At 32.6% G+C, this 14,077-nt stretch overlaps 1 protein-coding gene across 1 annotated transcript in view; it reads right to left on the reverse strand.

Moving 5' to 3' along the window:
- Window positions 1-465: 465 nt before the first annotated feature.
- The window catches only part of LOC124363388 (phosphoglycolate phosphatase 1A, chloroplastic-like), a 68,662-nt gene continuing 55,050 nt past the window's right edge, over window positions 466-14,077 (reverse strand). The window contains exon 4 of the mRNA XM_046818639.1: window positions 466-590. Within this exon, the coding sequence (XP_046674595.1) occupies window positions 466-590 (125 nt within the window). The remainder of the gene's footprint in view (window positions 591-14,077) is intronic.

The following is a 14,077-nucleotide window of genomic DNA, read 5'->3' on the forward strand; positions in this document are numbered from 1 at the left end:
AGGAGCCAACATGTACTACTTTTCAAAAATTGTTAGTCATTTGTACATTTTGGTTCTTACCAGTCTTTGAGTCTTTGAATCTCTTAAGGTTCGAAAATGGTGATAGTTTAAATTTCCGAAAAGCATGCGAAATCTTGAAATTAAACTCAGTGTCTTATTGTTCAAGACTAGAAATAAAAAAAAAGTCTAACAAGACAGTATGAAGAGTTTAATAGACAGAAAAGTTTTAGGTTAAGATCATAAAGATTGATTAACAGTAACAGGCATGTACCTAACTTTGGAGACTCATTAATGGGTGGACATAGAAAGTTCCCCATGAGGCCAAGCAGTTACACTGAACTGCCACAATTATAGCAGTTAGTTACGGAAGATGCCGAGGGCAGCGCTCGTTATAACTTAGGCCGAGCCAGTCTATAACTGAGGTGGTGCTGACGACAATAGTGACATCAGCATAAGCACCTTCACTTAGCTGGGACAGGCAGCACTTACAGCATTTAATTGAACACTTCTCGCGGGAGTGCCGATGGCCGAGTGGTCTAAGACGTTGAACTTTGAGCCTGAGTTAGAGATGGCGCAGGTTCGAATCCTGTCTGTGACCGTTCACTTTTTATCAGTACCATTGACCTTAAACTGTATCGAATCTCCCCCTTATTCTGTTTGATACGATCCTCGCACAGGCCAGTGCCCCCTGGGGGGGGGCAGAATAAGACTTAAAAGGGGATTAGTTTATCCTTAAAAAAACTTGCAAAATGAAGTGAAACGATAACACGTTTTCTTAGAAACACGAATCACACAGACGATTGATTATATGAATATGACTGGTGTGAGTAGAATATAAAAATATTCCAAGAATCAAAAGATTTTTCAGATTAGTTTAGAGAATTTGATAGGCAATGATAAATCAATAAAGGTATATTTTGAGGGAACAATGAATTTAGAATAGTTTATCTGAACTGAACCATATTTAATAACTCAGTGAAAATAACCTGAACTGCATACAACTGCTATCAAGTATAAAGTAAGATCTCTCGTTACATTTAATAAGTAACCATTATGAAGAAGTAATCTAGATCAGTAAGATTCTGAAGTAAATACAAAAAAATGTCTCACAGACTTGATGGAAGTTTTTGGATTACTTGACCATTCTGAATTGATGTTTTTATGAAGTAGATACTGACTTGATTGGAAATTCAAGAATGATTTCATACTAATTTATTGTTGAAAAAATTTGCGTTTATTTATTTTAATTTTGAATACAATCATACATTACAATAAATACAATCGACTACGAATGTTGTGTTTTTCTGCATTATCAGACTATTTTCAACGGCACTAACAAGAAACTTGAGTTTTTAGGCGTCTAAATAACATTTTTTACATGTAGAAAGTAATGCATCTGTACTGCTAGTTTAATTTACAAATTAGTTAAATTAAAATTAAAATACAATGTTACCGAATATATCTACTTTAAAACTATAGACCAACAAATTGATAGTGTATTTTGTTATAGACTACTGTTATATTGATATTTATAGGCCATTACTGTGAGAAATGTATGCTGATGTTAATACAAATCTTAAGTAATTTTTGTGGGATGGCATTGAATTGATTGGGATTAATATTGAAATAAAATATCCTAATTAGGGTATTAAAAGATGTATTTGTTGGACTTTAAGAATGATTTACTTTCTTTAAAGTTGGCTTTTAGTAAATTAACATCATTTAAATAATAATTAATTTTTAGACAATTTTATTATTTTAGTTTAGTTTACTCAGTACAAATTAAAACATTTGACTTAGTTTAAGTTTTACACTCTATTGTTTACAATAAACTGTAATACGAGTATGGTAAGATGCATATTTTTTATAATTTACTGCATATATTAAGAAGTTACATTCTGTCATAAGCAAACTTGTTTGTACGTAGCAATGAACAGTAAAGAGTGTATTGCTTCTTCATATGTTTTAAGAGTACATACAAAATTAAAGTCTTAAATGTGTTATAATTAAACATTGAAATTGAATATCAATACTATACACATTGTATTATAATAAAACAATCTGTTCATATATCGTGCGCAATCGTCTGACACAAAATTGTAGATTTTAAATTAATAATTAGAATGAGGAATCGGAGGTAAAAAAAATTATAAAAGTACTAAAATTGTTGAAAAATAATAAATAAAATTCCGTCGTACTAATTTAGATTCAGAAAACTTTATCTCATTGCTATTTTTACTAAATAAACATAATAATTTATAACTAACTAAAAAAGCCCATTTTATTAAATAAAACAAAGTGATATCGGCTAATGACACCGAATAATGTCTGTAATAACATTTTAGTGTCAAAGACTATAGCTGTGAGCTTATTCACAGAGTTTGTATTTGGTCTTGTCAGACCCTTGCTTGAAGTTCGGAAATCAATATAGCATCAAAGACAGCAGAGTCAAACATTGCAAACAATATACTCGTTTGAATGAAAGGGGTCTCTTTTGGATGACTATTCAACTATTTAATTCACTTGAACAACAAACATTCCTCAACATCAAACGATGAATCCACCCTTTAGTCTGACCCGTCCGAAGTTTAAATAAATGTGAGGAAGTATTGTAGTAATTCAGTTAGAATCCAATAATTGAATTATAACAATCAAATATTAATTTTCTTAAATGTTTTAGTCACTTAGTTTCAAAATAATTAATCTTCTTTAATAATGTAATTAAATAATTAAAAAATGTAATTATTTTATTTCCTATGTGTCTATTTCACGGTTCTTTATTATTACTTTAAAAATCTAACACCTCATACAGTACGCTATGGATAATATGAGATGTTTAATAAAATTTCCTGTAATTAATATCTTAAGACAATTAATTTAACACTTTAATGAGTACCATCGCTGCTCACTCCATGACCCTATTCGCTTAGAGCTCTCTCCCTTAGCCGTACATCATCCCCCTACGAGACAGACCCTTAATTTGTTTCCCCATCGTCAGAAAATGTTATCGTAGTTTGGGGTGTGCGGATGTAACGTTTTTTATAAGTTGCATTTTCCAAAATTATGTTTCCAACCATAACAACTGGGATGCTAAGTAGTCCTACTTCATAAAAGTAATTTTTAGTGATACAGGTCATTCAAAAAAGAATTGCTGTAGTTTATTTTTTAAATAGAATAGAATTAATAATTGGACCGGATTCATGTAGATGTGTAAAACGGCATTTTTTCTGGTTCAACTGACAAATTTCGAGAACTTAACCACATTTGTTAGCAAGTTATGAAAATAAAAGGTAGGAAATTAAAAATAAAAGTAAACTCAAAAAAGGATAAATGAATAAATAAGGAAAGTAAATAGTAAACAGAATTTGAAAACTCATGGAGCAATTAGAAAAAATAAAAATAGTACTAAATGATAATGGTTTATTTTTCGGACGAGGCCTTTTGAAACCAAAGGTTTCAGCATCAGGCGACTAAAAAAAAAACTGGAAAAGTATTGTTTTATTTAAATTTAGTACTCTAGTAAAAATAATGTTTAATAATAGAGAACAAATGATTTTACATACCTATAACAAACAACCTTTGACTTTGACGATAAAGTATTAAAATTATACAGTAAATAATAACCCTAAAATTTTAAAGTTTTATATATATATATATTTCTCTTAGGGAGGATAGCAGACATCTTGTTATCTATTTCAGGATGCGCAGACACCCTTCTTGGAGATCTAAAGCTTTTGAGTCTAGTGCAACAATATGAGATGGAGGTATGGAGGTTAGTATTTCACTTAACTATCATAACTCTCATCAGATGCAATGGATATTTTGTAATACAATCAAAGATGCTCGATGAAACCTCAGCTATAGTCCAAGAGTCTGTAAAGGAAACTAAAATAGGAAACTTTAAAGTGGAAACTAAGTGTCCACCATAAAGTACATAAAGGATGCTCGGGCAAATTTTACCATACAAGAAGGAGGGATGCAGTCATTCAAAGATTCAAAGTGGGGTTTCACATGCTTATTAATAACCTCAAGAATGCTTGAATACCAAATAAAGTGCTTGATTACGCCTCATTATGTATTGTTTAAATTAACAATACGCCTCAAAGAGTGTATTGTTTAAATTTGAATGGAGACATTCCTTAAATCACTACTTCATTCAAATACATGGTAGCAAGAGTCTATGTTTCTGTTGTATATACATGTATGCAAAGCAAATTTGTTAAAAATAATATCCAAAGTATATTATTTCTTCATGAGAAAATTTGACAGAAGATTTTAGAAAACCGACATACCAAATCTTTTAAGCCTTGTCTAATACATATCATACATGTTATATGGACCCATAACAAATATTATTATTTTATATAGACTCATATTGTTATTATTTGAGTTACGACCATATACGACATAAACGAATCAGACACATGTTCAGCCTTTTACAAGAAGAATATATGTAGCCCAAGTATAACAGTTATGTAGCTGGATGATAAGCGATTAAATACTAAATTCCTCATATTGATAGTAGAATTTTGTTTTTACGGGTTGCTAAGACGTTATTTATTTTATTCATAAGAAACCAAATAGTCTTTGAAACAATAAAGATTTATAATTTAAAATACAACACTAGCCTTAAAATGGAGTAAATGGTATATACAAATATCTCATTTTTAAATAACATTACATCAAACAAACAACAACAGGTCCGTAAAGTTGGAGTAAAATATGAAAATATATGATAATAGTGACTTATCAAAAATATTAACACTTCATTGATTCAGTTCAATTCGTTATAAAGCCCAACCTCACATAAAGACACAGTGAGCAAATAATAAACAAATAAATATAGCAGTAATCAAATACCTGCTTTAAATCCTCCATAAACACAATTAGCAGGGAATTTAATCCTTTGCTAATTAATAGCCATGCTAAAGCGGTTATTGGTTTTTCATTATTTAAACATTTATAGCCTACTAATGTTTACCATTCATTTCTTTTATTTCCAAACGATTTATTACATTCACGAACAATCGGGAAGTGTAGAATTACAACTTATGGTATACACAAAACGTATATTTATTTTAGGCTATTAAACGAAATAAATGCTATCACAAAACTATTTTATAAAAAATTGAAAGTAGTACAGGTTTAGTGTTGAAGTATTATTTTTTGTGTAAGAATGTCAAGGCTTCTTAATTTCAAACAGTATAGTTATTTTATAACAATTAAAATACTAATATTAATAATAATCATTAGTAATATATACAGAATAATATGTAATGTTATAAAACAAATAAAATATACTTCATAATAATGAATAGAATGTCAATTATAATTTATCTTTTTATATAAGTGCAAGGAGCAAGAAGATAAATTTGTATATCTGCATACATTATTATACTGTAGTATCAAATAAAAATTCATTTGCGTAGTTCAAACTTAGGGATTAATAATAATGGTTTAACGGCAATTGTTTTTCAACACACATACATTGTAAAATAAATAAATATATTTATAGGATTGGTTGCATGCAAGGATAACAAATAATTAACGTTCCTCACTAAGAATCTTTAAGTATAGGTCACGTATTACAATAATATATGTATAATAAGTATATTTGAAAAGGAATGTTGTTGTGATAATAAATAACGTCAAACGATGAAACATAACAAAGAATGGCGAGAAATATATAGCAGTATAAAATAATTAAAACTACAAGGCTCAATGAAATCAATACATTTTTCAAGTGCTCATAGGTTAGTATGTAAGGACCTATATTGTCGCGTTTGTATAAATGCACCCATCCATAGTTCAGTCATTAATATTATATCTTATTAATGAAGGTGATTTTAAAAGTGGTATATTGTATTTATATTTTGAGAAGTAAGGGTAAAGATTGGGTATGATATTGTGGTGGAAGGAAGGCAGGTGAATGTACTGTAGAGACAAACCGTACTAATAATCAGAACTATGGATATTGTTTAAGCGATAGATGCTCGTAGGCCCAAGATTGCCTTGCCGCAATCAACCCGTACTTGAAGATCTTAAGATTACAAGGGTTTATTCGATTTCCTTGGTCTTTTAAATCGAGACCTGCTTAATACCTAGTGAGTAATTTATGACAGGATATCACTGAACAGGTTAAAGACAATACAAGTAGATTTGTCCAGTAACTCAACGATGTTTTCCGCAGAACATTTATTTCTCCTTAACATGATACTGTTAAGGATCATGTAGTAAAAGCCAATATACCTTTTTATTAACAAGCTTTCAAAATATCTGTGAAGAACAAAAATCTGCACTAAAGATTCCCTGTAATGCTTCCTAGGTGTATGTGAAAAAGAACGGACTCAAAGTAGACTCTTGTGGAACTCCGCATATAGGAAAACTCATGAAAATATATTTATGCCATTGACAGTGACATTAATCCACATTGGGAATGGTGGATGAAGAACAGCTATGATACAAATAATTAAATATCCCGTCTTAGTTTTTTAAATCCAAACTTATTATTTATAATTTTCAACTCGGAATTACTGAAGAGTCTATGCTACTTCCTTTTAAAAACACATACTGCACTTTGTAGTAGAATCATAAAGAATAGAATTTTCAAAAAGAGAAATCACCAAATAATGTCCAGTTAATTAAAAATGGGCAATAAGTAAGGTAACTGATTGATCTTGAATCAGGGTTTATAAATCATCTTGATAAGTAGAAAGTACGCAAGTTGTATGAAAATATCGTCATTTATTTGGTACTCATGGCTGTCGTAAAGAAACCAGTGGACTCTGAATGTCTTCAGTTGGAAATAAATTAATCATTATCAGTTTGATCTCTTTAGTCAGCTATTTTCATTTAATCAAAGCTCTTTGCGAAGGGCTCTTGTCCCTTTGATGGTTCATAATTACCATCACAAGATTCATATTTTGTGATCCTAAGTAAAATTAAGCATGCTTTATCTAGTAAAAGGTAGTTAAAAGTTAATAAATAATAAAGTAGTATTGCCATTAACCTACAAATACAACTATATTAAAAGTGTTTATAATTCATTAAAGAATCCCTTAGTAATTTTAAAAGAAAATATGAGATCATTAACCTCTGTAACTAACGCTCCTTTTTGGTTGGAGAATGTCCTATATACTCTTTATTTTCGGATGTTTTATTTTATCTTAACGCACTTATAAGATAAAAACGCATCTGCGAGTACTTTTACTTATAAGTCAGTGGAATATCCTTTTTAAATAGTAAAAGTTTAATATGAATACTTAATTTGGACCAATTTTATGATATTTGTCTTAAAACCAGATATTTGTGTAATGGAACTTTATGGAACGTTCTACATAACTTTCTTTCCATCGCACTAAAAACAGTTATATAAAGAAAAGCGGCTATGAAAAATACTAATAGTTGTGTAAAAGTTTCAATTGATATTAGAATTAGACAGTGTTCACATATTTACAGAACGCCGTGGATAGATTCTAAACAGTTTTAAGTTTACTATTGTGTTTAATACATTCAGTAACAATGACTTAACAAAATCTTCTTGCTATCTAAACAAAGAGTTGCTTAATTCTTAAACTATAGAAACTAGGCGGAAAATTAAGAAATAAAAAAATAAAGTAGCTGGCTACAAATGGTTTAATCTCCCAGAAGACTAATCAAGTCTCAGCCATAGGAACCAAAAGCTGTGGGGAACTTTAAATTAACTTGTTCTCAGAAACTTGTTTGGCCCTCAGCCTGTCTTCTTAGAAACTGAGATTGAATCTCACCACGAATTGGTCCAGTGCTCATACTATTGCTTCAAGAACTAATAGACAATTGCTTAATAGCAGGTAATTGGTAAGCTAAAATATCCGTTTGGATATTTTATAAATAACAGCATACTATATTTTATAATGATATAAGAATTTACTTTTTATCAATTGTATTCAAATTTTAGCCATTTTAAATATGATTAGGATAAAATATAAGTAAATATAAATAAGTAAATATCTAAATAAGTCAAGGATCAACATATAAAAGCAATAAATGTGGAAATAAACTTAACATTTAATCCTTAAACAACTCATAATGGTAGACAAGTTATTTATATTTTTAACAACATCTGCAAATTAAATAGGCTAATGCCATTGAATTTTTGCGCATTTAAAACTGAACCTATTTACGCATTTCGGTGCTCTGGTTTGATGGAAATATTATTTATCAGTATAATTTTTTAAATTGTTTTCAAAATATCAGTAAATATTAACATTGATTATAATTAATATTAACCTATACGAAAAGGACCGAAAACAGGAGAAGAAAGAAATGATAAAATATGCAATAATATTAAATGTGCATTAGCGTAATAAATTGAAATTTTCCCACATTCGATAGGAGGAACTATCTAATTTTTTCCTACAACCTTGATCTGACTATATTTCCCACCTTTTAAAGTGGTGCAAAAGATTTCCAGTTAGACGAAAAATTAAATTAAATTTCTTTTATATATATATATATATATATATATATATATATATATATATTACGATGTTTTTGTTGATTCCGCAAAGAGTTGTATGCTTTTAAAGGAGAATATAGGAATTTGTTATATCAGGCTTAAAGGAAAACTGTTAAAGATAAGGACGGAAGTTTATCAGAATGGATTTGAAAGATGGTTGAAGGCAATGACAAGTTTTTATTAGCAAAATATAATTTTATTACGTAATTATGGTTTATTACAAAATGTAAATTTCTGGAGTCATTAACATGAAGTGAATTTCATTAGGCTACATATCATGTAAAAATGTTTAATTTTATGTTAACAAAAGTACCATAATATCATAATTTAAATACTTGTAATTCCTTGTGGATAAAAAAAACATTCTATATTTTCCGATATTTAAAAAGGCTATGATTTTAAAGTAAACATAATCCCTACCAAAAACTGATCGAATTACCATAATATTGGAACCTCAGTGTGGATATTTCCTAAGATTTAACTCTTCATTCAGCTGCGGTGGACATGCAGTAGTCATGTTCCTCATTTAGGGGGAAATTTTCCAAATCACTCTGAGATCCGAAACCACAATACCCTATGTCAAGCGATTTATCACTATTTGAAGACGATATATTTGGCTTTATGACTGTATCTTGAACAGTCAATCTCAGCGGTTGACTATCTAAAGTATCAAGGTAAAAATATAAATTTAGCTGAAATACCAGATTTCGAAATGTACATTGTAAGAAAAATAAAAGTTTAAAAAAGTGTTAAAAGGTTAATTCACATTGTGTTATACAAATTTAGCTACCTTTGTAGCTACAAACCAACAAACGCAGATACTTTACTTTTACACGAATGTCTATCACCACACTCTGATCGTCGTGTCGATTACTGAATCTGTTGGGTTTGTGGCATCCCTTGTGAGATAGAACAATTAATTGTATCCCGATGCCACTTATTTAAAGACTATAAATCGAATTTTGAAGATTACGTTTACGCTGTTATCCACCATATCAAATAACACACATTTGAGCTCAAAGAATCCACTTCTCTAAGTTTGGGTACGATCAAAACCAAACATCGTTGATATGAGCGGTGACGTCAGCTAGTAAAAGATTTTGAAACTACCAAAACTCCAAACTGAGTATTGTGAAAGTGGTAGAGGAAACACACAGGTTGTGTGAGTGTGGAAAACCACAAGGCACAGAATTAGACAACCACAGCCATCGCCGCAATAAAGGCGTTCGATTGTATCTCGTCATCCACCCCATATAGCAAAGTGATTAGCCAAACCAAGAAAATTAACAAGAAAAGAGGTGTAATCTTCAGACCAGCTGGTTGTAGCAAGGCAGAAAACTTATTCTTCAAACTAGCTGGTAGTAGCAAGAGGGAAGGCGTCATCTCTAGACCAGCTAATAGAAAGCAATACAGAAGGCGTATTCGTAGTAACAAGACAGAAGGCGCATCCACATACCAGCTAATAGAAGCAATACAGAAGGCGTATCCTCAGACCAGCTAATAGAAGCAATACAGAAGTCGTATCCTCAGACCAGCTAATAGAAGCAATACAGAAGGCGTATTCGTAGTAACAAGACAGAAGGCGCATCCACATACCAGCTAATAGAAGCAATACAGAAGGCGTATCCTCAGACCAGCTAATAGAAGCAATACAGAAGTCGTATCCTCAGACCAGCTAATAGAAGCAATACAGAAGGCGTATTCGTAGTAACAAGACAGAAGGCGCATCCACATACCAGCTAATAGAAGCAATACAGAAGGCGTATCCTCAGACCAGCTAATAGAAGCAATACAGAAGTCGTATCCTCAGACCAGCTAATAGAAGCAATACAGAAGGCGTATTCGTAGTAACAAGACAGAAGGCGCATCCACATACCAGCTAATAGAAGCAATACAGAAGGCGTATCCTCAGACCAGCTAATAGAAGCAATACAGAAGTCGTATCCTCAGACCAGCTAATAGAAGCAATACAGAAGGCATATTCGTAGTAACAAGACAGAAGGCGCATCCACATACCAGCTAATAGAAGCAATACAGAAGGCGTATCCTCAGACCAGCTAATAGAAGCAATACAGAAGTCGTATCCTCAGACCAGCTAATAGAAGCAATACAGAAGGCGTATTCGTAGTAACAAGACAGAAGGCGCATCCACATACCAGCTAATAGAAGCAATACAGAAGGCGTATCCTCAGACCAGCTAATAGAAGCAATACAGAAGGCGTATCCTCAGACCAGCTAATAGAAGCAATACAGAAGTCGTATCCTCAGACCAGCTAATAGAAGCAATACAGAAGGCGTATTCGTAGTAACAAGACAGAAGGCGCATCCACAGACCAGCTAATGGAAGCAATACAGAAGTCGTATCCTCAGACCAGCTAATAGAAGCAATACAGAAGTCGTATCCTCAGACCAGCTGGTAGTAACAATACAGAAGGCGTATCCTCAGACCAGCTAATAGAAGCAATAAAGAAGGCGTATCCTCAGACCAGCTAATAGAAGCAATACAGAAGTCGTATCCTCAGACCAGCTAATAGAAGCAATACAGAAGGCGTATCCTCAGACCAGCTGGTAGTAGCAAGACAGAAGGCGTATCCTCAGACCAGCAGCTAGTAGCAAGACAGAAGGCGTATCCTCAGACCAGCTAATAGAAGCAATACAGAAGGCGTATCCTCAGACCAGCTGGTAGTAGCAAGAAGGCGTATCCTCAGACCAGCTAATAGAACAATACAGAAGGCGTATCCTCAGAACAGCTAATAGAAGCAATACAGAAGGCGTATCCTCAGACCAGTTAATAGTAGCAATACAGAAGGCGTATCATCAGATCAGCTAATAGAAGCAGTACAGAAGGCGTATCCTCAGACCAGCTGGTAGTAACAATACAGAAGGCGTATCCTCAGACCAGCTGCTAGTAGCAAGACAGAAGGCGTATCCTCAGACCAGCAGCTAGTAGCAATACAGAAGGCGTATCCTCAGACCAGCTGGTAGTAACAATACAGAAGGCGTATCCTCAGACCAGCTAATAGAAGCAATACAGAAGGCGTATCCTCAGACCAGCTAATAGAAGCAGTACAGAAGGCGTATCCTCAGACCAGCTAATATAAGCAGTACAGAAGGCGTATCCTCAGACCAGCTGGTAGTAACAATACAGAAGGCGTATCCTCAGACCAGCTGGTAGTAGCAAGACAGAAGGCGTATCCTCAGACCAGCAGCTAGTAGCAAGAGATAAGGCGTATCCTCAGACCAGCTAATAGAAGCAATACAGAAGGCGTATCCTCAGACCAACTGGTAGTAACAATACAGAAGGCGTATCCTCAGACCAGCTAATAGAAGCAGTACAGAAGGCGTATCCTCAGACCAGCTGGTAGTAGCAAGAAGGCGTATTATTCACGCTCAAGGACATGTCTGCTTTCATCAGAACAGTAGAATAACTGTGGATGTCTGCACTAATAGAAATATCAAGAATAAGCATGACAAAACGAAAAGCCATGTTTGTCAAGTGCAGGAACAATTTTAAAATACTACTGCAATCATAACAAATGATAGTAGCATTAAGTGTAATTATGTATGCAAAAAGTTATCTTATTCAAAGGTGAGATTTTATTGGATATTGTTTTATCTTAATGGAGAAGTTTTGAGTTTAACATGATCAGAAGAGAGGAGTTATGTTTAAAACTTGTAGTATTTATTTTATGTTCTTGTGTTGCGTTTTATGTGTGTTGTGTTGTTATTTATGTTCATGCTGGAAATGACTCGTAGAGTTTTACGGTTATGGTAGGCATTCATGTTAGTTCACAGGTGCTCACCAGATTTCACACTCCACGGTTCAAACATACAGGCTCATTCCAATGTGAATATACCTTCGAGGACGGAATTATCCTTTAATAACAATAGCTTACCCCAGGACTGTTCATGATGGCGTTTGAAATAGGTTGACAGAAGTAAGCCGAGGGTAGCATCTATTACCAATTCACACCACACTAGAGTCAAGCACAGTTTATTAGTAAAACAACACTTGCACCCGAAAGTACCCATTTCACTACCCCAAACATGTTTCCTGAAAATATTATAGGAACAGTAGATTTGAGATATTTACATTAGTTGTATACTTGGCATGGATGTTTTTTTCTTAAATTATATACAATACCATTTAATAAACAGTTGTACTATTAATAATATAGACTTAACTTTAAAAGCTATATACTAAAAAAAAATCAAAATATCCGATTAATTAAGTTTAATGCTTAAGGCAGTGGTGTTTTTGGGAGGGAGGAGGGGAAAAAATCTTGGGGTAAGGTCGTTTCAGTGTAGCTGGCATAAATATTCAATAAAGGAAATTAAATCAAGATATGAGAATATATTCTAATGACCATAGGTATGGTATTATGGTATCTTTTAATACAGCAATTAAAAATTGGATGTGTATGAGATTTATTTTATGCAGCGTTACATGCAAACCACGATTCATTAACATTCAGCCTTTAGTAGCAGATACTAGTACACACTATGTGTCACAAAACAAGGCAGAAATAAAACGATATTTGATTTTGAGGTACGTTAATATAGTACACAGTATGTGTTATTACAAAAAGGACAAATATAACGATATGTGACTCTGTGGTACGTTACAATAGTACAAAAACACTCTAAAGATATAAACATATAACTTGGTCAGTTCCGTAAGCTATAAAACAACAAACAACTTCGCCAAATCTGAAAAGTTCAGAAGTTGTAACCTGCCCCGAAGTTCAGGCCAAGTTTAAATGAAGTCGTTTGAATGTACTTTGTCAATAGTTCTGACCTTTTCGTCAGGGAACATTCCTTTGCATTACTAACCACGAAGACCTTTTCTGAATTCATTATCAAGGCTCAATAAATCTTTCAATAAGTTTGTTTGGTTACAACTGACATAAAATTCGTCACCAGCACATAGTCTATACGAAGTACTTTGAAAGAAGCCTAGATGTTTGCTAATATATGTATATTGGGAATTATATCACATGATTTTCAATAATAAATGAACTATTTCTATTCAAATCTAATAATAAGCAAATATATTATGTTGAAACATTAGCTAATTCCGAGACGCTTAATTCAAACGTGACTTGATCCTAATGAAAATATTCAAACTTTTAAGGACAGAATAACATGAAAGTTCATTAATTCCATAATTTAGGGAAATATGCTTGATTTCAATCAATATACGTTTTTATTCAGATACAGTTAAATAAACTGTACTCGCTCTTTTGCATCAAGATTAGTTGATTACATTTTTAACGAGCAAAAGTTTTTTGTTTAATATAGAGCAAAATAGTGCTTTAGTGCTATGCAGTATTATGAAATGGTTGTGCATTACTTTAAAGGTTTTCAAACTTATCGTGAAGTACTTATGAAAAAAAGTACTTACCAACAGACGGACCTACCAACGGATAACCGATTAGACGAATGGACTGATCAAAGGATATTCTGTATAGACAAACGTACTAAGCAACGGATAACCGGTTAGACGGATGGACTGATCAAAGAATATTATGTATAGACAAACGTACTAAGCAACGGATAACCGGTTAGACGGATGGACTG

This window comes from Homalodisca vitripennis, chromosome 5, assembly GCF_021130785.1.
Source record: "Homalodisca vitripennis isolate AUS2020 chromosome 5, UT_GWSS_2.1, whole genome shotgun sequence".
Taxonomy (NCBI): Eukaryota; Metazoa; Arthropoda; class Insecta; order Hemiptera; family Cicadellidae; genus Homalodisca; species Homalodisca vitripennis.